The 26,625-nt window shown below is 39.0% G+C and overlaps 4 protein-coding genes across 4 annotated transcripts; 3 read left to right on the top strand and 1 right to left on the bottom strand.

The window, feature by feature from the left end:
* Positions 1–4,729: 4,729 nt before the first annotated feature.
* LOC129940546 (uncharacterized) lies at positions 4,730–9,324 on the bottom strand. The gene is made up of 4 exons (XM_056048924.1): positions 9,141–9,324; positions 6,209–8,967; positions 6,034–6,153; positions 4,730–5,988 (listed from the first exon to the last, which is right to left on the bottom strand). The coding sequence occupies exons 1-4, from the start codon at positions 9,200–9,202 to the stop codon at positions 4,730–4,732; spliced, it is 4,200 nt and encodes a 1,399-aa protein (XP_055904899.1). The 5' UTR covers positions 9,203–9,324.
* A 2,786-nt stretch (positions 9,325–12,110) lies between these two features.
* On the top strand, positions 12,111–13,880 carry LOC129939060 (probable cytochrome P450 6a20). Its single transcript, XM_056046926.1, has 2 exons — positions 12,111–13,212; positions 13,283–13,880. The coding sequence occupies exons 1-2, from the start codon at positions 12,150–12,152 to the stop codon at positions 13,693–13,695; spliced, it is 1,476 nt and encodes a 491-aa protein (XP_055902901.1). The 5' UTR covers positions 12,111–12,149; the 3' UTR covers positions 13,696–13,880.
* Positions 13,881–18,160: 4,280 nt separating this feature from the next.
* Positions 18,161–18,915, top strand: LOC129940537 (uncharacterized). Its single transcript, XM_056048916.1, has 2 exons — positions 18,161–18,812; positions 18,869–18,915. The coding sequence occupies exons 1-2, from the start codon at positions 18,161–18,163 to the stop codon at positions 18,913–18,915; spliced, it is 699 nt and encodes a 232-aa protein (XP_055904891.1).
* A 770-nt stretch (positions 18,916–19,685) lies between these two features.
* On the top strand, positions 19,686–21,314 carry LOC129939059 (probable cytochrome P450 6a18). Its single transcript, XM_056046925.1, has 2 exons — positions 19,686–20,815; positions 20,882–21,314. Exons 1-2 carry the CDS (start codon positions 19,747–19,749, stop codon positions 21,301–21,303), a joined length of 1,491 nt encoding a protein of 496 aa, XP_055902900.1. The 5' UTR covers positions 19,686–19,746; the 3' UTR covers positions 21,304–21,314.
* Positions 21,315–26,625: the final 5,311 nt, after the last annotated feature.

The following is a 26,625-nucleotide window of genomic DNA, read 5'->3' as shown; positions in this document are numbered from 1 at the left end:
ACTTTCTCAAATAAATATTGTCAGGTTTTTTATTACTATTAAATTGCTTGCCATCTTGAATCCATTTGTAAATGTTCCATTTGAATAAACTACCCCAGGTCCGTGTGGAGAAGGGACCGCTTTCCAAGTGAAATTCATATTGGATGCCAAATAATCCAACATGCTGATATCAACCCCGAACAAGTGGCCCGGGTGGCTTATATTCTGAACAAATGGTGGCTCATCCCATAAAATAACCTTCAAGGGGCATTTCCATAAGTTCGCAAATTTTCTTGGAAATACTGGCTTCATCCAAGTGAAAGTTCCATTTATGAAATAGTTGTGAATATGAGGCTTGCTGTTTCTGCAGTTTTTCGAGGTAAAAGGATAATAGGAATAAATGGTAACAACTTTATTAATATTTTCCACAAGAATATTCAAGTTCGCAATCATATGTTCCAGACAAAATTGAGTGATCCGTTGAAGGACATTTCGTAAATTGCTGATGTTCGAGGGTAAAATGACGTAGAAGTATTGGAAAATCCCTGAAACGTCACTTGCATAAGAACGCTGCAGATGGATTTGTCGCCTAGGAATAATTTAGTTTCTTGTTAACGTCTTAAATGAAATAAAAATGTAACACTTACTCAAAGGATCGAAACGAACTCACAAACATAATTTTTCTATGAATAGTAAATGCTTTATTCTTTTCGTCATTTCTATTGAGCATTTCAAATACCAAATAAAAATTAATTGCAGCCCGAAGCTGATTTACCATTTCACCAAATATCCAACTGTCTTGTTTTGACTCTGATTCAATGCTTATTCGAACATATTTTATGGTTCCTTCATTGTCGCTGTGAAGCATACTTTGAAGACATTTTACTAAATTTTCATTTCTATTAACTTCTTGCCAAGTATCAACACTAATTTTTGATGAAAATGTTATTACCGCCAGCAAAATAAGTACAAAAATCGATATCATTACTTTTGATGTAGGAAATTCAATTCGGTACTGTTTTACATTTTGTATATTTTGTGATGATTTTTGATTGCATTGCATGTCAAATATTTATTTAACTCTTTTAAATCAATCGACAATTACGTTATTAGTGTCATATATTGACATGAATTAAAAGGATTTTAAAAGTGATAACAATTTTGTGTTAATAGTTTAAGTATAATCATTCAAGTATTAGATTTCAATCAAATACTATATTTTCAGACATTAATTTAAATATTGAATGGAATTTCTTATGTCATCAATTCTTTCTTTACTCACTCAAAAAAAAATTCGTAGAACAAAACGTCAATCTATTAGCCACTTGATGGGTCACTAGAAGACCCAAAACTATATTCAATACGAGGAGTATTGAGTTGGTATTTCACACTTTTCTTAGACTTTTGGAGCAAGCAGTTTTGGATCAAGGAACATAAAGCCCCGGTGTACATTTCCATTTTAAAGCCTTGGTATCGCAATATCAAGAGATGTTTTTTTTAAAGTCGTGTGATTTTCAATCTTGTAATACTTTTTTCGGAGTTGGTCTTCTGACAGCTGTCACTTTATTTATGTAAATCAATAGACTAACAATTGAACAACGAGATAATGAAGTAATCAATTTATGAAGGAAACTTTTGATGAGCGCTTTAACTTGTGCCATATTCCTGTGACGGGGCAGTGATTAACCAATTTTCTCATAAGATCGCTCTATAGAGCTCGAGCTGCAGAGCAACGAGTCGATACCTTGTTAGTGTACAAGGCTGACATAACAGCGATACGGGAAATACAATGGATAGATAGATAGTGTTTTACAGAAGAAAGAATATGACGTATATTACAACTGCCCTACAATACACCATTTGGTCGGAGCAGGCTTCCTAATCAACTGAAGAACCTTTAGTAGGCTTTAACACTTTAAGCGAAGGGCTATGCGATGTAAAATCCGCATGAGAGGCAAATTCAGAACATCAGCCTCATAAACTTTTACAAACCTACGGGGAAGTCTTCTGACGAAATGAAATATACCGATTGTTCGCTTGAGTACACTAATGACAACGAACCAGTCTTAAAATTGACAGCATAGAAAAACTTGCGAGTACCAGTTTCCCACTACTCAAGTTTGATGACGGAACTAACGCAACGAGGTGCCAATATCGATTCAAATCACTATTTGTTCATATGGTGCTCCAAGAGCGGATGGTCTTTTGAAGACAAAACAGCTGCTCTACGCAATGAGAATACCAGTAACACCTTCGGTCAAGCGTTAAGATTCACCCTCAATGGGACTAGTTGCAATACAAAGAGCTAAGACGAACAGAAAAACGGCTTGACAGACAGAAAAAATCCCAAACATGAGACAATATACACCACGCAGCACATATTGCAAGAACGGACAGTTCTTATAGCCGATTTTTCAGGCATACTGGAGCAATGGAAAGTGACAAAGTTGAGGCTCCACCACTTCAAGAAGCCATATGCTACTTCCAGCAAGCATAGTAGATGTCGAGTAGACTGTCAAAACAAACACCGGAAGCCGATGGCATATCATCTAGATACTGGCTTACGCAAACGACAATGACATCATTGTTGGAACAAAAGAACCTGTTCACGATTCCTTTAATTAAATCAAGCAGGTGCCCCAAAACATGGTTCACACATTAGAGAGGGAAAAGCAAGGAACAAACAAGGTTAAACAATCAAGGCAGTGGGAGCATGAATTTGAAGTAGTCCAATCCTTTAACTACCTTGATTCTATAGTTATATGCAATATTGCTTATCAGCTCTTACCTCAATATGGTCTTTGCACCAATTCTTTTTTTTATTTCATGATGTTTAAATTTACCATAAATAAGTAAATCATTCACTATTGCTTCCTTTATCGAAGCTCAAATTTGGACAGACTATCAACTTCTCGTGCATATGATGCTCTGTCTGATGCTATTCAAAGAATTGTTTCGTCCTGTCCTAGCACAGATTCCTTGTTACAGGCTATTACAATGTACAAAATTCTTCATGGCTTCAACATTCAGGCCAGACAACACCCGATGGAGTGTGTACAGAAATCTTCGCTAAGTTGAACCACCTAACTCAGCCCACCCGAATATCGGACGTTGAACGTCCAGCAGAGAACACTCTTCACTTGTTTCTTACCTCTGACCCTGATAAGTACACTGTTAGTGTTCTATCTCCTCTAGACACATCTGACCATTGTATTATATCAGCAAATTTCTCTTGTCAAAACTGTTCAGTTAAAGAAAGAGCTCCTAAGAGAACCGTTTGGCAATACGAGAAAGCCAACTGGTATGGCTTCAATAAGTACTTCAGGATCTTTAACTGGACACTATGCTTCATCGATAGTGACGTTGACGCCAGCGCTGATATGATCACAAGTTTTATTCTCCTGGGAATGAGGACTTTTATCCCGAACAGGGTTAAAAGCATCAGCTAACCTCTTCGCTAGGCAGTTCGCCGCTAATTCAAAACTGCCAGTGAGTGTTATGACTCCGCCTGTCATCGATCGCTTTAGGGATTCTATGGGGCCAATCTGTTTTCCTACTCGTACTGCAGGAAGAGTCCTAAAAGATCTTAACATACATAAATCAGCTGGTCTGGATGGTATCCCCGCTATAGTTCATGAAGAGGTGTTCTTCAACGCTGGCAAAACCACTTCGTAAGCTTTTTCTTGTGTCCTACTCCTCAAGTCTGGTTCCGAGCTGATGGAAAGCCCCATTTGTCCAGCCTATCCCCAAAAAAGACGATTCTTCCTCACCTTCTCATTACCGACCGATCGCACTTACTTTACTTCTTTCCAAGGTCATGGAAACGCTGATTAATTATCAGCTCAAGAAATATCTTGAAGATCGAAAGCTTCTTAATGACCAACAATACGGCTTTTGCATGATTATCTCATGGTTCATCTCACCGAACATTGAAACAAATCTTTACATCGTTTTGAAGAAAGCAAGATTATTGCACTTGATATTTCAAAAGCATTTGATAGGGTTTGGCATTAGGCTCTTCTATCGAAAATGCGTGCTTTCAGTTTTCATGAATCCCTTCTTCATTGGGTTAGTATTTACCTTTCGGAACATTCAATACAAGTAGTATTGGATAGTTTCAAGTATGAAAACAACAAAATAAATTCTGGTGTGCCCAAAGGCTCTGTTTTATCTCCAACACTTCTTCTCATTTTTATTAAAGATCACCTGTCTGCAACTTCTAATCCAATACATTGTTTCGCTGACGATAGTACTCTTGGCCTTCCATACTCGTTTTCAGATTCACATCCCTCTTCTTCGGATGCGGAATTGCAACTACAAAATACAATAAGCTCAATTCCGACTTAAACAACATTGAGTAATAAAAACCCGCGTGTAATTTAAGGCTTCGAAAACCCAATGCTGTCTTCTATCGTTAAAGCGAGATATACCCCTTTTGAAAAACGTTAACCCAAATTCAATTAATTAGAAAGAAAAGACGATCCGTTTAATATTTCATAATACTTTAATTCACTAATTTAGGAAAGGTTTACAAACTATATAAATAAGAAAAGTTACCGAATCTGATGACTGCAAATTAAATACTGATCTTAATATGAAAATGACAAATGAAATTTAATGTATGTATTGTATGTATTAGACTAAAGAAGAAAGCCTTCATTATATATTTACAAATACATTTAAGATTTTAGTAAGTAAATAAAGAAGCAAATATAATTCATTTACGATATTATTAAACAGTGTTAATAGATTAAAGATTTTTGACATCCTCCCGCCAGGATGAATTAGAAATTTCTAACGGGTACAAAAGTTGTATTGGCCTTCGTAAAATAGAACCGCTGGAAAGTCTTATCTCACAAGCTCGAATTTTACCATCTCGTCCGGGAAAAACTGTTTGTATAACAGCCAAATGCCAAAGAGGTCGAGGCAACGATGAATCTTCCACCAGTACCACATCTCCAACTTGCAAGCTGGAATTCGCGCAATTTTTAGCATGATGCAACGTTCTCAATTGCAAAAGATATTCTTTAAACCAACGTCTTTTAAAAGCAGCTAAGAAAAGTAGACGCTCTTTCCACTGCTTTCGTAGTCCATCACCAGTTCGATTTTTGCAAGTTATTTCTTCTGAAGGCCTACATCCGCTGTCGCCACCATTGAGAAAATTCGCAGGAGTTAATGGTGCGAGGTCTAATGGGTCATCCCCCATGTACGTTAAAGGCCTCGAATTCACTACACACTCAACTTCCGTGAGCAATGTATGCAGCTGATCGTTGTTTAGGGTGGATCGTCTTACAGCTCCCCTAAGAACCGTTTTGACCACACCTACTAGTCGCTCCCAAAAGCCACCCCACCATGGCGCTCGTTCAACAATGAACTTCCATCTTATTTGAGCGTCACTCAAAAAACCCAGAAAGCGTTCACTAGTTCGTACGTTACTTAGTTGTTTAAATTCAGAAGAAGCCTTCTTAAAGGTTGTAGCGTTGTCTGAATAAATTATGCGAGGAGCTCCTCGCCGAGCAATGAATCGTCTTATAGCAAGAATACAACTCTCTGTAGTAAGATCGTTTGTGTATTCTAGGTGCACAGCACAAACTGCTGCACAAGTGAATAAAAATATGTAAAACTTTTTTCGCTGACCAGATACATCCAGAACATACAAAGGACCGGCGAAGTCAATTCCTGTCACATCAAATGCTTTGGCTGACAGCATTCTATCTTTTGGAAGTGGAGCAAAAGGTTGCGAAGCTGCTTGACCTCGAAGCATCTTACAAACGAAGCAATTTTTGATTATATTTTTCACAAGTTGTCTTCCTCTTATAATCCAGTATTTTGAGCGTAAGTTTGAAAGAACTGCTGAGGTACCACCATGAAAGATTCTTGCATGAAGATCAATCACTATAAGTTTAGTTATATGAGATGACTTCGGCAAGATGATAGGGTGAGCTAGGTTTTGATTAGCTTCAACCTCTTGGAGACGACCACCAACTCTCAAAAAATTGTCGGCATCATCTAAAAATGGAAAAAGAGACAATAATTTAGAATTGGAAGGCATACCCTTTTTTGCTTGAAGAGATGAAATCTCGTTACGAAAGTGCTGGTGCTTGATGGATCCAGTAACTTTCAGCGTTGGCGATATCTTCAGCGGAAATAAAATCAAATTCCCGCTTTCTAAATCTATCGATAGATCGAAAAAAGCAGGCAGTAATACGAAGAAGACGAGTCCATGTACTAAATTCCTTAGCATTCATAACTGGTTCGGCAAACTGTAACTTTACAACTGCTGCGTTTTCATTTTCATCATCTGCATGCAAAGAGAGACCACATACAGCAATTGTATCAGCAATAGGAGTACATGGCCAGACAGACTTATCCTCCATTAGCCAAGGTGGGCCGTTGAACCAAACAGAAGACCGTATGAGAGATGATGCACTAATACCTCTTGTGAGCAGGTCCGCAGGGTTTTCCACACCAGGGCAATGTCTCCATGATGACAATTTTGACAAAGCTTTTATTTCCTTAACGCGATTTTCTACATACGGCTTCCAACGTTTATTTGAACCCATGATCCAATAAAGAACAATTTGAGAATCGCTCCATAAAAAAGTATCAGAAATAGTAATGCGTAAGTTTTCCTTCAAGTAAGCGTGCAGCCGAGCAGCAACCAACGCAGCCATTAGTTCTAATTTCGGTATAGTGAGTTCGTTTTGACCATCGTTCTTGAAAGGAGCAACTCTGTTCTTCGAGCAAATAAATCTAACAGTAATTTGACCGTCACATTGCACTGTCCTCGCGTAAGCTACAGCTCCAAATGCATGCTGACTTGCGTCAGCAAAAACGTGTACTTGTGTTGATCCCTCTCTGCTCGTGGACAAGTGCCTTGGAATACCTATTTCGTTAAGTTCGTTTATCTCGTTCCGACAGGTCTCCCAAATGCATTGTAAGTCTGATGAAAGTTCCTCGTCCCAATTTAGTTTTTTGCGCCAAATATTTTGAAAAAGAATTTTGAGTCGAACAGTCCATGGAGAGAGCACACCAAAGGGGTCGAATATTTTTGCCATGATTCGTAACACACTGCGTTTGGTTCCTTGCACGGACACAGAATTCAATAAACTCAGCACTGAGTTAAGATCTACTTGAAGTTCGTCCGTTGCTATAACCCATCGCAAGCCTAGCACCTTTGGAGAAGCAGATAATTGTTCGTCTTCGGAAAAACCATTCCGCACGCAAGCGTTATTAGAATTCCACTTACGTAACTTCATGGACGCACTTTCAAAAATTCCATTGGCTTCCCGATAAACTTGTGTAGCAACAATTTTATCATCCATAGATGCGACAAAATCGTCCATATAAAAACTTTTTTTCAAAAGCTCGCAAATGAATCGATAACGTTCCATCTCTTCGTCACTTCCATTTGCAGACGCACATTGATCTTGAAATTTCAACAAAGCTTCTTTGATTAGTTCTTGAATCATCCCACCCAGAATGTAAGGGCTGCTTTTTACGCCAAATGATAGTCGCGTCATTCGGTAGGTGATTACTGCAGGCAATATTTTCTCATTTACAATCTTTTCGGCAAACCAGAGGAAGCGGTGACTGTCTCTATCTGATGGTTTCAGCATTATTTGTAAAAACGCCTTTTCAATATCTGAAATGAGACCAACTTTTCCAACTCGGAAATTTAAAAGAATGAGCAAAAGATCAGTTAAAAAGTTCTCTCCTACTTCCAAAACGTCATTTAGCGATAAATAATTTGGAGCGTGGGCGGAAGCATCAAAAACAATACGAAGTTTTGTTGTTTCTTTATCTTCTCTGTACACCGGACGGTGTGGTAAATAATACAAAACGTCACCAACCACATCTTCAGACACCCGCTCTGCAATGCCAGCTGATATCATCTCGTTCATAGCTTCATCGTAATCAATAATTTTTCCAGATGCACAAAGTTTTAGCACTAGTGATTGCATCCGTATGAAAGCACCCGTTCTGTTGTTGTGCAGGGGAGTAGAAATGGCTTTCCACGGAAGAGATGCTTCAAACCTGTCACCTTTTCTACTAATATGTAAGGAAACATCGCCACTTACCTCTTTTTTATCTTCTGATAGTATTCCCAAACCGTCAAGCCGCCACAATCGTTGTATATCTTCACAGGCACATATGTTAAGTGACGTTGCACAGGTGGAATCGGATAATTTTTGTTCTGTGGTCGATGGTCCTTGAATAGTCCAACCCAAAATGGTGTTTATTGCTGTTAACCTCTCTGTGAGACGCTTGTGTTCACCTGTTGCGAACTGCCAATAAGCATCGGCACCAATGAGCACGCTAATCCCATCTTCTAGTGTTGGTCCATGAGCACGATTATCAGCTAAAGTCAGCTTTACTGTTGAAATAATTCGATCGTTTGTGGGCTCAGATAGCCCATCGAAACAAATAGCTGGAACCTCAATCGCATCTATCACTACGGCTTGATCATCAAATTGGCTACGAAGTACTAACCGAACTCTGTTACAGATCTTGCTTGGCTTTGGTTTTTCACTTCCGAAGGTTATCACGCTCAAATTATGCTCTCCCACAATTGGTAAATTCAAACGACGTGCCAGCGTTGACTTAATAAACGAGAGCTGGCTTCCTCCATCCATGACAATGCGAACGAACATAGAAAAGGTAGAACTTTCACTACTTGCATAAGCACATGCTGTTTGTAAATATGTAACACCTTTTTGCAATCGATCAGATGTGTACAGGTTAATGGCAGAATCGTTGTTTATACTCACAGATTTTATATTATTTTTTGGACAATAAGAAGGGTCGCACATACTGGTAGCATGATGTCCATTACACGTTTTGCAAGTAATTCCTTTTACTCTGCACATCCTCGAGTTGTGACCTTTTTTGCAGCATCGAAAGCACCTTCCCTCAGCAACAAGCATTTTTTTCTTTTCAGGAATACTTTTTGTGCAGGAACAATCCTTGGCATCATGATTTGTGCTACTACAAAATATACAAGAATTATTTTCTTTCTCAGAAGTAAACAAACCTAATGCTGTTTTGACAGGTCTTGAATTTGTATTAGTCACGGTCGATCGAGATAGATGTAGCTTTGCCTCATTTGCCTTTTCAAGAGATTCTACTTCTCGTTTAAGAAACTTCAAAAGGCAGTTTACCTGTATGTCACCAATCGTTTTCGAAGAATTTTCTGAGGCGGAAGAAACACTGGCTGCATCATCTTCGTTATCCGAGCGATGAGAATTTATGTTTGAGTCCTCGTAGTAGCGATGGAAATCGACTCGCAGTTCGTTGGGAATGCATCGCAACAAAACACCTTTCAACATAACAAAATAATTAGACGACGGGATACCTAATGATGAGAGCGAGCGAGTAGAAGATAAGACCGAGGTGTATAACCGTCGCAGACCAACAGCATCTGTCTTCGAATTAACGGGTTGAATAGAGAGCAAACGTTGCATCGTGAAATCTATAATCTTCTCGTTGTTTCCGTATTCTTCTTTCAATAATGTAATAGCTGTAACGTAGTTGGCTTCTGATGGAGTGAGACCAGCTAATGTTTCTGCTGCTTTACCTGTCAATACAGTTTTGAGATAATTAAATTTATCGATGGTACTAAGAGAAGGGTTTTCATGAACGAGAACACGATATTGTTCCCAAAATGGAACCTAATCTTTAAATTCGCCAGAGAACTTCTTTGGCTGCAATTTTTTTAATTTAATTGCATTGAAATTCGATGGCGGGATAGGTGGCAGAGGAGGAAGTGGTGCTGTTGTTTGAGTGGTATCGTTAATATCGTTGATTGTAGGTTGCCCTTGACAATGACGAAGCTTAGACAGGCGACACCTAAGTCGTGCGATTGTAGATATTGCTTTGTCTTCGTATTCCGCTACAGTATCAGCTTCTTTTCCCATGTCATCTGATTTTATTAACGGCACCACATCACCGTTTGCTTTTTTAAGCTTTCATGAGTGGCTGTGAGCCGCTCTAACAGAACACTTAATTCCTCCTCGATTTCATCTATATTCGACGTTTCTTTTATTTTAGAGTCATCAGATTGTAGGTATTCGTTGCAAGTTGGAGATGTGGTACTGGTGGAAGATTCATCGTTGCCTCGACCTCTTTGGCATTTGGCTGTTATACAAACAGTTTTTCCCGGACGAGATGGTAAAATTCGAGCTTGTGAGATAAGACTTTCCAGCGGTTCTATTTTACGAAGGCCAATACAACTTTTGTACCCGTTAGAAATTTCTAATTCATCCTGGCGGGAGGATGTCAAAAATCTTTAATCTATTAACACTGTTTAATAATATCGTAAATGAATTATATTTGCTTCTTTATTTACTTACTAAAATCTTAAATGTATTTGTAAATATATAATGAAGGCTTTCTTCTTTAGTCTAATACATACAATACATACATTAAATTTCATTTGTCATTTTCATATTAAGATCAGTATTTAATTTGCAGTCATCAGATTCGGTAACTTTTCTTATTTTTATAGTTTGTAAACCTTTCCTAAATTAGTGAATTAAAGTATTATGAAATATTAAACGGATCGTCTTTTCTTTCTAATTAATTGAATTTGGGTTAACGTTTTTCAATTGATTGATTAAACGCGGTTGCAAACGAACGTTGAACGAACGAAATGGATTTCGCTAGTCGCGCTCTTTACTAATTTGGTTACTTGACCACGATAAGAAGTACGACTAGCGAAATCCATTTCGTTCGTTCAACGTTCGTTTGCAACCGCGTTTAATCAATCAATTGAAAAACGTTAACCCAAATTCAATTAATTAGAAAGAAAAGACGATCCGTTTAATATTTCAAATATTTCATAAATAACAACTTAGTAAAAGAAATATTTGGGTGGTTGCTCAAAGCCAGCAGAGCCTTCAGTCTGTCTGTCAGAGCTTAAATAAATTGGGTGGCGCGACAGTCTAAGAACTAGGGACTAGTGACTTACAACTCTCAACCATTCCTGTCTGCGAGTAATGTTGTCAGGAATGGAGGGGACCTACAGTTTACATGCCGAATCCGAACGGCTAACTTGAGAAAGCACTTTTTCATGACAAGAGTTACTCTTGGAGAATTTGTCGATTAATCGCAAGAGGCAGTACCCGTGAAAAGACTTTAGATAGCATAGGCAGGGATCGAACCCAAGACCTCTGCCATGACAGTCCAACGCACTAACTATCATGCGACGGGTACTACATGATGGTTAGTGCGTCAAAGCTTATTAAATCCAAAAACGTCACCAAAACTGCTGTTGTACAGGATGATGGTTCTGCCAGTATCCGAGACCTAGGCACTCCGATCTTTTAGTCCCTTTGAGAGGAAGGTCTTACGGAGAATTGTTGACTCCCTTATTAGGGGGAGGACGATTTCGACGCGTGAAGCCTTGGATTGCGCAACTGGATAGAGTGCGTTGGTTCCACATTTGCATAAATCCTATTTATTGAGGGATTCTGTAAAATCGTTTATTTCCGAAGATTAAAGAGTTTTTTTTTTCTTGAAAACCACCCGGCTTTAAAAGAAAGGACTATAAAAAGAAAGGAGTATGTATCACACAAACTTTGTTATTTAAAAGAAATGACGCATCAATAACCCTATGCACGGTGACTTGGAGGCAGTAATTTCGCGATATCGTCACAGTTGTTGTACAAATGTACACAACTCAATTTATTTCCGATCAGGCGTACCGCTGTTTCACTGCAAGCTTACATGACACATATGTGCACAGGTCCTCAAAGTTCAAAAAGCGTTTAGTCTCTTGAACTTTGATTTGTGCTTTTAAATACCCTTCAAAATAATGTCAAACTTAAATAAATATCTCATCAATCTGTATCATAAAAATCTGATCCCACATTTTTTTGACACACAAGAAATGAAGTTTAATGTTTAATGTTTTTTATAAATAACCCTTACCAGCTCCTCACTTTTTCAAATATCAGGATTGTAACAAAATGTGGATAAAATTTATTAAATTTCCGAACAAGCATAGAAATGATAAGAACTATATTGATTATTGATAAGCTGCAATAAGTTTGATAAAATCAACCCTCCATTCAATCCTTCCCCAAAATGCAACCAATGATTTAGTTTGATTTAAATATTCAGACCGGCAATAGCAGATACTATCTTTCATCAGTGGAACTAACACCGCTATGGCCCTTTGGGTTTATACAATTAACATATTTCTAGCCGCATTTGCCACGGCTTTAATTTTGATTAAACGACGTTTTTCCTATTGGAAACGCCGTGAAATTCCCCATGATGAACCACATTTTCCCGGTGGAAACATCGATTGCAGCTCTAATACCAGTAAAAGTGTTCAACGAAACTACAACAAGTTCAAAACAACTGGGCCATTTGGTGGCTTTTTCATCAATCTCCATAGAGCTGTTGTCCTTTATGATCTTGACTTAATAAAAGATGTCCTTGTCAAGGATTTCCACAATTTTCCCGAACGCGGTTTGTTCCACAACGAAAAAGATGACCCACTCAGTGCAAACTTATTTCGTTTAGACGAAACCAAATGGAAACAACTACGCAGCCAGCTTTCTCCTTCGTTTTCTGGAATCAAAATGAAAGACATGTTCTTGACGATTTTGTCGATTGGTCAAAAGTTGGTTCAAGCCCTCGATGATGTTATTGATGTTGAAAATTCCACTGTGGAAATGAATGAAATCATCGGACGATATGTAACGGATGTAAATGGAAATTGTGTCTTTGGATTGGATTGCAACAGTCTTAATGATAAAAATGCTGATTTCTTTCGAACCATCAAATCAATATCTGGGACGAAACTCCATTCTAAAATAGTGAATTCTTTGATATCGAGTTTTCCGAAATTGGCTCAGAAGTTGCGAATGCGGGAGACTCACGAAGACTTGAATGACTTTTTCATTCGTATTGTGCGTGAAACCATTGAATATCGTGAAAAGAATTCGGTCAAACACAATGACTTTCTGAGTTTGATGATCGAGCTGAAAAACATTGATGGGGGCTTGAGTATTGAGCAAATGTCCGGACAAACGTTTGCGTATTTTTCTGCTGGTTTTGAAAACTCTACCGCTGCTATTGTCGTGACATTGTATGAACTTGCACTAAATCAGGATGTTCAAGATAAGCTGAGGGATGAAATTACAAACCGAATGGAAAAATTCCGACAGAAATTAAGCTTTGATTGTATGATGGAAATGCGTTATTTGAAAAAAGTTGTTAAAGGTTCGTTAGAGTGTTGATATTTTTCCGTACATTGTTGAATAACTTAAATCAATCTTAAATTTATTTACAGAGAGCCTTCGAAAACATCCTGTTGTTCCGTATCTTTTGCGTTTAGCTAAAAATGATTATCAAACGTCTCATCCAAAATACGTTATTCCGAGTCAGACGCTTATAATAATTCCCATTGAAGCAATTCAAAATGATCCGGATGTGTATCCTGAACCGGACCATTTTGATCCAGAACGGTTTCGATCCGAAGAAATTCATCAACGGAATATCGCAGCATGGTTGCCATTCGGAGTCGGTCCGAGGCATTGTATAGGCTTGAGATTTGCCAAAATGCAAATCTATGTGGCTCTTATTCTGTTGATTAGCAGTTACAGGTTTTATACAACTTGTGATTGTGATAGAACAGCAAATCCCTTGCCAGTGGATGGGAAGAAATCAAGTGGTCAGATTTATTTACGTGTGGAACGTATTTAGAAGTAAACTATCTACAATCCACTCTTATCTATTTAATATGTCTTCTTAGAAGTGTACATTGAATAAAATTATCTTTTATTGCAACTCCAATAATTCAATGATTGAATGAATATTTATTCATAATTGATAAATCAATAATCAATATTTGCAATCTACAGTTGATTATTTATTTACTGATACTTAAGTGGGGGTAGATTAGTTTGTGTATTTATCAAAGGAATGATACGGAAATAAACAAAAAAAAAATTATATTAAAAAAAAGTTAATCAAAGCTTTTTTATTGAGACAATATTGTTCTAAAATACCTATGAATTGAATACCTACGTATTCGTTGCTAGAAAAAGCTCGTAAAATTCTTTGACGGGTACGTAAATCAAACTCAAGGCAAAACGTTGACCCCAGTTAAATTATTTTTGAAGATATTTTGCAGATTGTATTTTAAACTTAATTTTTTACTGGCATAAAAAGAGATTGATCCAGTTAGATTAGATTATTAGTATTTGGCAGCAAACAATGAAAAAATTAGCTGAGACTTCCATGCCTTACTCTATGCTCGCAGCAGAGCTTCCTGTTAGTTCGACGCTACCAGAAAGTGTCATGAGAGCGTAAACGATTTTATGCAACGAAACTTCTTCGGCACTCGTGTAGTTGCAAGAGTACTGAAAGACCTTGATATACACAAATCCGCTGGCCTGACTAGTATTCCCTTATTGTTCTGAAGAACTCTTCAATGCTGGCAAGTAGGTGGAAAACTGCATTTGTCCAACCTGTAACTTAAAAGGGTGAACCCCCTTACTGGAACTGTAGACGCCATCGTTGATTCCATCTCGGGAATTCCTCCGCTGCCGTCTAGATAGGGAGAGGTGCCTAAGTGGAAACACCACTCCCCACCTCTCTCTTAAGTAAGTAAGTAAGTATGGATTTCGTACCAATATGTCCACTGCTGATCTCATGGTTTATTTCACCGAACAGTGGAACAAACCTTGACTTCGTCTCGGGGAAAGTAATATTATTGTCTTGATATTTTAAAAGCATTTGATAGAGTTTAGCACCAAGCTTAAATAACTTGCATATTTGGGCAGGTCCCCAACAACAAGTATAAATCTCTTGAAAAGAATTCAAAAAAGGGCGATAGAACTATAACAGAAGTATTTATTTCAATCGAAAACCACAGCAATGTTTCATGCCCTTCCTTGATTTATCGATATTTTTATAAACAGTATTCTGTAGTACCCATGGAATGATAATGAGTGCGTTGGACTATCATGCCAGAGGTCTTGGGTTCAATGCCTGCCTGTAACATCTTAAGTTATGCGCGCATGCCCTAACAGAGGAGAAAGCTCAAGATACCAAAGACATATTTTTCGAGCTCTTGGACAAGACATATGAGCAGTGCCCTGGCTATGATATTAAAATTGTCTTAGGAGATTTTAATGCCAAGCTACGAAGAGAAGACTTTGGTTGCATAATCAAGAGATACAGCCTGCACGACACCACCTCCAACAACGGATTTAGGCTGGTCGATTTCAGTGCACGCATCTCAATATCAACAAGGGGACATGGAAATCTCCTGACCAATCAACCGTCAACCAGATTGACCATATTGCGATGACCGTACGACACTTCTCCAGTATACAGGATATCCGAACATTCCGAAAGGCCAACATTGACTCGGACCACTACCTCGTTGTAGCCAAGGTACGGCTACGGATTTCCGGTCCAAACCAAAACAAGGAAGTACTGTTAGAAGTTCGATCGAGTCTCTAATAACCTCTTAAGGAGTCCTATGCTGCCTGCATTAAGCATTGCAAACCAGTGGCAACATTGCCTTGCAGCCATCAGAGATGAAGCCTCTAAAGTGCTAAAAAACTTCCCAAGGGTACCAGCCACGAACCGAAGCCTGTAAGGACGATCAAGGAAACATCGTAGTAGAACCGCAGTCTATGTTGAGAACATGGAAAGACCACTTTCCAAATTAAATAACGGCGATGAGGATCAGGGATGCAGAATGACGATGGAGAATGCACGCTGCTCTATCAAGGTCGGAAAAGATCTCACTGATGCATTTGATGTCAAAAAAGGTTTTAGACCAGACGATGCACTGTGATGCGACTTCTTCAATATCGTTCTGGAAACGCCGTTAACACTAGAGGCACAATCTCAAGGGTCCATCCAATTACTCAGATACGCAGATGATATTATTATATACATAATTGGAAGATCAAAGCGTGATGTCAGTGGAGCGTTTTTGAGCATTGCGACGGAAGCGAAGAAGAATTGTTTGGTGGTCAATGAGGGCAAGACCAAGTATATGCTGTCATCAAAAAAGGACACTGAACGACGACGTCTTGGACAAAACGTCACCATGGACAGCTATAACTTTGAGGTAGTTAAGGACTTTGTCTACCTAGGCACCGCTATTAATGCAGACAACGACACCAGCGCTGAAATCAAACGAAGAATAACTCTTACAAACCGCTGCTTCTTTGGACTTAGAAGACAATTGAGAAGTAAAGTCCTCTCTCGAGCATCCTAAATCACCATCTGTAAGACACTCATCATCCCGGTTCTCATTTATGACGCTGAGGCCTGGACAATGTTAAAGAAAGATGAGAGCGTCTTAGGATGCTTCGAGAGAAAAATTCTTCGGGAGATTTTCGGTCCCGTACGCATAGATGGAAAATGGAGGAGAAGATATAACGACGAACTGTAAGGGCTGTACAGCGACACTAACCTAGTTAGCAGAATTAAAGTCCAACGGCTTAGATCGCTCCCGCCTTTAAGGTCTTCGAATCCAATCCCGAGGGAAGGCGCAGTAGAGGATCACCGCTACTCATATGGCGCACTCAGGGGGTGAAGACCTCAACCAACTTAGCGTGCGAAACTATAGGCAGCTAGCCAGGGACCGAGCTGGCTGGAGACGCATGTCGGTTGATTCCCAGATTCGCCCCGGACTGTAGCGGCACCTTAATAAGGTAAGTAAGTAAAGACAACAGTACTAGCGCACAGGAATGGTTGAGAGTTGTCAGTCACTAGTCCCTTGTTCTCAAACGGATTGTTGCGCCACCTAATTTAAAGTAAGTACAGGTTATTAATAACCCCTTGTTGTGTTTGCAAATTATAAAAAAAAGTCGCTAGCGTTATTGGTTGGTGATATATGTACTTTATGTGTACCAAAATGTACACACTTAATTTTCTGTATAATCTGTGTTCCTGACATAATTCACGACGAAAAAATCTTCCCGAACGCACAGACTAGACACGGTATTTGTGTGTCGCACGCTTTCGTACGACGTGGCCCCATAAAATAAATTATACTTGTTGGAGCCACGTCGCACAAAAACGTACGACAGTAGTTTCTTCGTGTTGTCTCGTATTATCTCCTGTGTTTTTAGTAAGTGTTACATAAGTGATTGCGCAAGTTGTCATAATATTCGTACAGTTATAGGTTTCTGAAAAATAAGCATTTGAAATGGAAAGACAAAATTTGAATGAAAATGAGGTGGGAAGGGAACCAGAAATGGAAGAAAGTGACGAAGATTTTTCAAGCGACGATTTTGAACTTTGATGATAATTGGCTACCAAACGATGATCCTAACTCAGATACTGACTCGGAACATGAAGATTTTAACGCGGTTGATGCGGAAATTCTAGAAGGTGAATTCTAGAATAGACGTGCCTTCAACAATCAGGAGGATGATGAGGAGGTTATACAACTTATAGTTTTGGAAACAAATAGGTATGCAGAGCAGCAAATACATCGCGTTCCAATAACTCGTGCATCAAGAAAGAAGAAATGGGTTCCGACAAACGCCACAGAGATAAGAAAATTCCTCGGGCTTTTACTGTGGATGGGCCTTGTAAAGGTGGGATTGTTGGAAGACTATTGGTCGAGAAAAATCTTTACAATTTTGGCATTCCTGCTCAAACTATGTCCAGAAATCGGTTTCAACTTCTTCTAAACTTCATTCATTTTATTGATTTTACTGACAACACGTCCATAGCGGCAGGAGATAGAATTGGAAAAATAAAATCTCTTCTGGACATTCTGCAGACGAAGTTTCAGAGGGTGATTATACCCGGAGAAAATATGGTCATAGATTAAACGGTAATTCCTTGGAGAGGCAGCCTAGTCTTCCGACAATATATACCAAACAAAGCTCATCCTTATGGTATTAAGTTATTAAAACTTCGCTCGACAAAAGGATTCACTTGGTCTACTAAAATTTACTCCGGCAAAAGCTCAACAGGTGTTCGAGAAGTTGGTTTGGCAAAAAATATTTGTGAAGAACTAAGTTCTTTATTGAAAGTTGAAGGTCGCACTCTATTTGTTGACAATTTTTATACGAGCTACGAACTGGCACGCTCCATGCTTGACCAAAAAACGCATGTAGTTGGGACACTTCGAGCGAACTAAAAATTCTGCTCAAAAGAGGTTATGAATGCACAGCTAAAGAGAGGAGAAATGGTAGCACGTGAGGAAGAAAACGGCATTGTTGTTCTAAAGTGGAAGGACACCCAAGATGTCAGGATGCTATCGACAAAACATGCTCCTGTTATGGCTGCCGTATCTGACCAATCGATTCCTGACCCAAATAATCCATCAACCAGTAGAGGCAGGAGAATAAACCGACGCCAGGGAAATCGTGAAAAGCCTCTTGCTATTATTGAATATAACCAAGGCAAGTCGGGCATTGATCTATCGGATCAAATGGCTTCATATGCTACGACACTGAGAAGAGGTCTCAAGTGGTACAGAAAAGTTGCCATTGAATTTTTGCTCGGAATGGCAGTTGTAAGGGTTTTTTTAGTTTACAAAAAAGCCACTAAAAGTGTTATGCAAATTAGAAAATTTCGGGAGCACGTTGCTGAAGGATTATTGGACCTTCTTTCTCCACAACCCGTTGCTTCAAAGAAACATTATATTGAAAAAAGAAAGGATGCAAATGGTAAAACCATAAGACCGGCTTGCGTTTTGTGTTATGCCCAAACAAAAAAATCCTCTGATAGAAAAACTGCTATGAACAGCATAAAAAGAAAACAACATTTTGTCCAGAGTGCCCCAACAAACCCCAGCTATGCGTTACTTGCTTTCCAAAATATTCACATTCAAAAAGGTAATTTACATAAAATATATCTTCAAATTAGTTAATTTCAACTGATTTCTTTTTAGACAGTAAACCTGAATCTTTGGGAATTTTGAAACAAATTTTAGAATAAGTAATAGTGAACCAATTAATTTTTAATTTTAACTTAATTTTTTGAATGAAATAATATTGTTATTTTTTTTAATTTTTTTTTTTCTGAATAATAAAAAGTTATAAAAATGAAGTATATGAACAAACACGAAGAAGAAATTTCACTCTTATTTATTTTCCTAAAAAGTTATCCTACAGCCACGAAATTTAGACCAAAATATTCACCAGAAACCACACAATCCGAAACCCATACAAAATCCCATATACTGTCGCACAAAAACGTACGACATGGCCTGAACTGAAGTACTAGGTGTCGCACGAAAATGTGCGACGTGGCTTCTGGGGAATTATGAGGTGTCGCACGAAAACGTACGACATGGCAGTCAAAGTGAAAAAAATCGTTTATGGCAACGTCATTTAAGTCAGCCTTGATGAAATTACCTAATGTTTGAAGATCCGAAATAATTCTTTTTATGAAAACAATATTTTGCAATCATATAATTCAATAACGTCATTCGGTGCTTTATTTTACAAAACGCAGTTCCGGGACTCAAAGTGGCGAAGACGATTAATTGAATTTGAAGAATCGTATTTAGTAATAACAAAACTTTATTTTGGTCTATAGTCAACAATTAATCAATTAGTAAACACTGCATTTAACCAGTGTACAAGTTTATTCATAATTCTAATTGAGCTATTTTTAGAGTACGTTTTTTTCAAAAAGCTTTTAACTTATCAATTGAAAGCTTTGAGCAAAATTTGTATATAGCTTCTTTTTTCAGCAAATTGACGTGCTATGTATTTTAATTCTAATTTAACACTCAACGGTGAACAAGGTCTTAAGTGAAAAATTATGGTTTTTATCGCCACATTTGCGTGTCTCTTAATAACTATTGCGATTTTATTGGGAATTTTCATCCAACGAAGGTTTACCTACTGGAAACGTCGTGGAATTCCGCACGAAAAGCCAATTATTCCCTATGGCAACATTAAGGGCTTTATGAAAACACGCCTTTTACGGGACATAATGCAGGAATACTACCAGAAATTCAAAGGCTGTGGACCATTTGTTGGAATGTACTTCTACATAAATCCAGCTATTCTGGTGTTAGATCTTGACCTGGTTCGTGATATTCTCATCAAAGACTTCAATAACTTCACTGATCGTGGAGTTTACTGCAACGAACGCGATGATCCACTATCGGCTCACTTATTTTCGTTGGAAGGTGAGAAATGGCGCGCAATGCGCAATAAAATGTCACCAACTTTTACATCGGGCAAAATGAAATTTATGCTGCCCATAATTTTAAATGTTGGTGATGAACTTCTACAAGTGCTTAGTAATACAATTGAAAAGGATTCAGTTGTTGAAATGAAAGACATATTGGCGCGATTCACAACTGACGTCATCGGAACATGTGCGTTTGGAATTGATTGCAATAGCTTAAAAGATCCCAACGTAGAATTTCGTACCGTTGCTGTGGGAGCTTTTACAAAATCAAGACACAGCAGTATCGTTGAGGGTTTTATGATTGGATTCCCTGAGATAGCGAGGAAGCTGGGTTTGCGGGTAATTAATGACGATATTCATGAGTTCTTTATGCGTATTGTAAGGCAAACTGTGGACTATCGGGAGAAGAACTCAGTCAAACGGAATGACTTTATGGGCTTGATGATAGAATTGAAGAATTCCGGCACTGGACTGACTGTGGACCAGATTGCAGCTCAGGCATTTATTTTCTTTGTAGCTGGGTTTGAGATATCTTCTGCAACTATGGCTTTCGCCTTGTACGAATTGGCTCTCAACCAGGAGATCCAAGTCAAGCTGAGAGCTGAGATTGATGCCTGTTTCGATAAGAACGATGATCATTTTGTTTATGAGAATATGAACGAAATGCCATACCTGGATAAAGTTATAAAAGGTTATTACCTACTGTTGTTTTACTAAAAAAATAAATATATGAATAATTTTGTTTTCTTCTTTCTAGAAACTCTGCGGAAATACGCCATCAATGTCACCTTAGTGAGAAAATGCTGCAACGAATATCAAACTAGCAATCCTAACTTCGTCATACCAAAGGGAATGCTGATATTGATCCAAAGTCATGCTATTCAAAACGATCCCGAAATATATCCAGATCCCGATAAATTTGATCCTGAACGTTTTACTCCAGAGGAAATTCAAAAGCGACACCCTATGTCTTGGCTACCATTTGGTGATGGACCACGAAATTGTATTGGTTTGAGATTTGCAAAGATGCAAGTCAGTGTTGGACTTGCATTGTTGATAAGAAATTTCAAATTCCATTGTTGTGAAAAAACTCCAGTTCCACTTGAATTTGATATAACGAATCCGATGCTTGCTTCGAAGGGAGGTATACCTTTAAAAGTGGAAAAAATAAAGTCGTAAGAAAATATTAATGTTTTGAGAGTTAAATTTTGGGTTAAGTTCAAAAAGAAAAGTTCTAGTGTGAAAAAGGAGTAAGCGAGCTGAATATTAGGAACACAGCCCAATGCAGCTTAAGTAAGTCAAGTTAAGCATTGCGTTTGATGGTTGTAGTTCCAGGACAGCGTTTACTTGTCAAATAAATACCACAGATTTTTCTTGTCTTAATTATAAGTTTCATACCGTTTGAAATTCCTTCAAAACTATTGCCAATTTACCACATTTGCCATCAACACTATTAAATAATTTCCTCGAAATAAAAATACAAATAAAAAAATAAGACAGAATAAAGGACTAATAGAATCCAAATCCATTATCGACGAAGGATTGAATAATTTATGTCTGGAATTTCAAATCTCATGCATAGCTAATGTGCGAATCCTTAAAGGTTAGCTATTAATTCTCTTAAAATCTTCACCAAATATGTAGCTATGTTGTATGTAGTGTAGGATACCTTTACTTTATTTCTTAAACTTCCTCTATTCCTCTAAGCAAGCTATGAAAAAAAAGAGCTTCCGGCGTTTTATCACACCCCTCTCTAGTGGGGAAATATATATACACCATCGCCAGCAGTCCTTCAATTTCAAGTAAATTGTATAATAAAGTAGCAAAACCGTTTCGTCGCCATCTACATTATCGCTTCAAGCTCATCCGTGTTTAAGGATGATGCCAATACCAACCACCGAGCTCTCAAGAGCTGATATTGGATAACTCGACACTTCTTTTGGTATGCCTGTGGCCCCATTCAGATTCAGGTATAGACATGGTTTTTGGATTTGTTGGCTTTAAACGGATTGATTGATGATTCCTCCACCTCACTCTATCTTTCCTAATCTATTTATATAGAAAGACATTTACAGCGTGTATAAGAGAATCACACTTATTTAGGTGTACCCTTTGTGTATGTGAACTATGTTTAAGCAATTTATTGAGATTGATCCCTGAGCGAATTCCATTGCGTGGTCCTAGACATTTAGTTTTGAATTTGCCAACATTTAATCTTTAGCTTACGTTTCACTATTTGATTGCATTTTGTAAAGTTAATGTTGTTTTTTTTTAACTTGATCATCTAAACAATTCTTAATGCTGTAGGGTTGATGCCTGGGACACCGAAGCATGCCACCATTTGCGATTCCTTTTAATCTGCTACAAATCAAAATGTTTCTAATATACATTTTCCCCTTTCCATTTTCCCCTTGATCTTCTCTTGCGACATAATTTTTCTTGTACTCCAGCCGGCGGCGAGACCAACCACTCTTGAGTCTTTGTAGCGGAGGATCGGTCTTTCTCATTGTCTTCAACCTGAGGGCTGGGATCCGAAGATTTTCTCTGCTGTGGCTGAGACATCCACTTCTTAATAAAGATTGTACAGTTCACGATTGAGTCTTTTCCCCCATTCCCCCTCTTAGCATAGGTATAAGACGAAATATTCGACAAAGGATTTTTCTCTCGAAAGTGTTCAATATTAATTCGTCCTTTTGAACTTCTCGTTCAGCACTCGGCGCCGAAGAGTAGAACTCTTTAAATTAAACTTTTGTATGGTATGCACTTTGTCTTTCGAGTAAGGAGTATTTAACACCGAAGTAGTTGGCGTTCTTCTTGTGTTTATTCCTTGACTATCTGGAAATTACTAAACTAACACTGAATTTTTGCCTTAATTGGTGGACAGATGGGGCTTTTTTTGTATAAACTTTGTTTTGCCATCATTCAATTTAAGACGCGTTTTGCCTGCTCACACAGACTTATTTGGACAAGCCGATGAGTTAAGTCGTATCCATAGCCAACTAATTGAATAACTGTTAAAGACAATGCCTTTCAATGAACACGATTCTTACTTACTTCCTTAAACCGCTAAAGTCATGTGTCAACTAGGGCCTTACCCTACAAACTTCTCCATCTAACTCGGTCCTTAGCTAAAAGTCTCCAGTTTCACGCTCCAAGTTGGGTGAGGTCACTTCCCACTTGTGCGCGCCACCTGATTCGCCGTCACATTATACTGCGCTGTCCTGTGGGTGTGGAATCGAAGACTATCCGGGTGGGAGAATTGGTTTCCATGCGCTCTACTTGCCCCAGCCATCTTAATCGTTGAACTTAGCCCTTACAGCTCGTCGTTTCATGTTCTCCTCCACTCTCTTTTGATGCATACGGGACCGTTGATCACACGAAGAACTTTCTCTCGAAACGACCCAAGGTGCTTTTATCCGCTTTTGCCATAGTCCATGCTTATGCACCGTAAAGCAGGACGGGGATGATAAGGGTCTTATATAATGACACCTTGGTAATTCGAGAGCGGAATTTGCTGATCATTTGTTTTCTTAGCCAAAAGAAACAGCGATTCGCAAGAGTTGTTCTTCGGTTAATCCCAGCACTGGTATTATTTTCTGCGTCTACAGCGGAGCCCAGGTAGACGAAGTCCTTGACTACCTCAAAGTTACGTCTGTCGATAGTGACGTTTTGACCAAAACGTCGGTTTTGTAGGTTCTTTCTTAACGACAGCATATACTTCGTTTTGCCTTCATTAACTGCTAAGCCCATTTTTGTCGCCTCTGCCTCAATACTCTTTAAAGGCTCATTGATATCACATTGAGTCCTTCCGATTATGTCAATGTCATCAGCATCATCAACAGACTTTTGAAAGTGTTGACGTGTGAGCTGTGCACTATTCTTTAAAGTACGATGTTAAAAAAATCAAATGACAGCGCATCACCTTGTCTAAGGCCTTTTTTGATATTGAAAGGTTCTGTAAAGCTCTTTCCAACCTTTATGAAGCAGCGTGAATTCTCCATGGTCACCCTGCACAAACGGAAGAGTTTGGCAGGGAAGCCAAAACTGGGCATGGCTCTATGCAGCTCGTCCCTGTAGATGCTGTCATATGCGGCCTTGAAATCGATTTAAAAAGATGGTGGGTGTCGATTTGGTGTTCTTGGATTTTTTCAGGATCTGCCGTAATGTGAATATTTGATCTTCTGTGGACTTTCCTGGTCTAGAACCACACTGCTAAGGACCTATCAAGTTGTTGACGATGGGCTTTAGACGTTCACATATTACGGTAGAGAAGATTTTGTAGGCGATGTTAAGTAGACTAATTCCTCTATAGTTGGAGCAGTTTATAGGGTCTCCTTTTTTCAGGACAAACAGTTACAAAAGCGAACCTAGGGCGAACGACAAAAGAAAAAAAAAGACAAATAATTACAAATTGTTTAATTGCGGTTCCCGAGAGGATTTGTTTAATGTTTTTGTTTTATTTAAGTTAAGTCGCCAGAATTTCAGAAGTAGCCAAATCAACTGACTCTTCCTCCAAGATGCAGTGTTCTTTTATAGGGCATCCACTGTCTTCAAGTGATTTTCCGTGTTTTCCAATCTCCACTGTCGAGCTCCTGGAAGTTTCCTGCCATTTCTGTCCAGCTGTCACCAAATTAATTTTCCGCAGGTCACAACTAATCGACTATATAATCGTTTCTTCGTATTCGGCATTAAATTCCCTTTCGATTGATGTGCCATACTCCTTAGTTCGTCCAGATCTAAATTTCCTAATGTAATTCGCCTGAAATGAATTTCTTTAAAAGAGATTTTTGATTAGCTACCGGATCTTCTGAACGGTTTCATTTAACCGCTCAGTCGACTTTTTAGTTCCGATGTGTGGATTGTGGAACACAATCAAGCCAGGTGGTACCGAATGTCAAATGTCATTTTTGTTACTTTCATTCATTTTCGCACATAACCATTAAATGGTCAACAAAACTCCCTACTGCTAATTAATTCCATTAATTCATTATTAATTTAATAGTGCACAGGTATGCAAACTCTATACACCACGGTGCGGTGTCCAGCATTGTTGTTTGGCGAGTCCCTCACGGGCGGATTACTTGGCTGGCGGTGCAGATGGTAAATTCGAGGTTCCATTTATCGGGCATGCTTACTTCCAACTATATCTTACAGATAAGTCGCTGCAAGATCCTAACCAATTTATCTCCAGCTGTTTTAAAGCAGCATTGAAGCCATCCGCTCCAGTGGCTTTATTAGACTTCAACTTAGATGGCAATCTTTACTTCGTCTAAGTCGGGAGGACGGGATTTTTGGCTTTCGTCGTCTATATCTTCTGTCTTCGTCGCCGTTATACAGTCTGCAGAAGTAGTCCTTCCATATCCTCAGCATTGACTGCGGTTCCACTATGATGTTTCCACTTTCGTCTTTGCAGCCTTCGGTTCTAGTTTTATGTACCTGTGAATTTCGTTTCGCCTGTTCATAAAACTTTCGAACCTCATTCCTGCTTTTATACCTCTCAACATCTTCGACCGCACGCTTCTCATGCTCTCTCTTTTTCCTTCTGAGAAGTCGGCGTTCCTCTCGCCTCTTCTGCTCATAGAGCTCACGAGCAGCTCTCGTCCTTTTATGCAGCGCCGCCGCTTTGCGTGCCTCTTGTTTGGCTGCATTTAACTCGGTCGGAAAAGGATTTGGCGATCTCTGGCGATTGTAGCCGTTCGACGTTGTATCTTCTCCCAGCACCTCCCTGTTTTGCCTTGGGTCTGGAAATTCGAAGTGCTACCTTGGCTACAACGAGGTAGTGGTCCGAGTCAATGTTAGCTCTCAGAAAATTCGAACATCCATGATGCTAGAAGCGTGTCTGACGTCGATCGCAATATGGTCAATCTGGTTGACGGTAGATTGATCTGGAGAAGTCCAAGTTCCTTTGTGGATGTTGAGGTGTGGAAAACGCGTACTGGCTACCATGACATTTCGCCCCGCAGCAAAATCTATGAGCCTGAATCCATTGTCGGAAGTGTTGTCGTGCAGGCTGTTCTTCCCGATTATTCCACCAAAGATGTCTTCCCTTATTAGCTTGGCATTAAAATCGCCCAGGACTATTTTAATATCGTAGCTAGGGCACTGCTCATATGTTTTGTCTAAGAGCTCGAAGAACATATCTTTGGTGCTTTCGTCTTTCTCTTCTGTGGGGGCGTGCGCGCATATCAGGCTAATGTTGCCGAATTTAGCCTTGATGCATATGGTCATGAGGCGCTCATTGATGCACCTTTAGCTCAAGACTTCTTGCCCCATCTGGCTCCGATGACGAATCCGCATCCAAGTAAGCGCTGTTGGTTTTCGTGGTAGCAGTCACCATAGTAAATATCGCAGTTTTTCATCCTCTTTTTGCCCGGCCCATCCCATCGTATTTCCTGGATGGCGGTGATATCTGCTTTATATCGTTCTAGAGCCTCCGCTTATTCTTCGGCCACACGGTCTGTTAAGGGACCTAACATTCCATGTGCATATCCGAAGTTCGTT

Source organism: Eupeodes corollae, chromosome 1 (assembly GCF_945859685.1).
Source record: "Eupeodes corollae chromosome 1, idEupCoro1.1, whole genome shotgun sequence".
Taxonomy (NCBI): Eukaryota; Metazoa; Arthropoda; class Insecta; order Diptera; family Syrphidae; genus Eupeodes; species Eupeodes corollae.
Note: the sequence above shows the minus strand (reverse complement) of the source record. Positions and strands in the feature narration are given on the sequence as shown.

Coding starts and splice junctions, on each gene's coding strand:
- LOC129940546 (XM_056048924.1), bottom strand. CDS start 9,202: ATGATGCAGCCAGTGTTTCTTCCGCCTCAGAAAATTCTTCGAAAACGA. Junction 8,968..9,140: donor AAACGATTGGTGACATACAG/GTAAACTGCCTT, acceptor TATATTTTGTAG/TAGCACAAATCATGATGCCA. Junction 6,154..6,208: donor TATGAATGCTAAGGAATTTA/GTACATGGACTC, acceptor ATCTATCGATAG/ATTTAGAAAGCGGGAATTTG.
- LOC129939060 (XM_056046926.1), top strand. CDS start 12,150: ATGGCCCTTTGGGTTTATACAATTAACATATTTCTAGCCGCATTTGCC. Junction 13,213..13,282: donor TTTGAAAAAAGTTGTTAAAG/GTTCGTTAGAGT, acceptor ATTTATTTACAG/AGAGCCTTCGAAAACATCCT.
- LOC129940537 (XM_056048916.1), top strand. CDS start 18,161: ATGGTAGCACGTGAGGAAGAAAACGGCATTGTTGTTCTAAAGTGGAAG. Junction 18,813..18,868: donor AAATATTCACATTCAAAAAG/GTAATTTACATA, acceptor ATTTCTTTTTAG/ACAGTAAACCTGAATCTTTG.
- LOC129939059 (XM_056046925.1), top strand. CDS start 19,747: ATGGTTTTTATCGCCACATTTGCGTGTCTCTTAATAACTATTGCGATT. Junction 20,816..20,881: donor CCTGGATAAAGTTATAAAAG/GTTATTACCTAC, acceptor TCTTCTTTCTAG/AAACTCTGCGGAAATACGCC.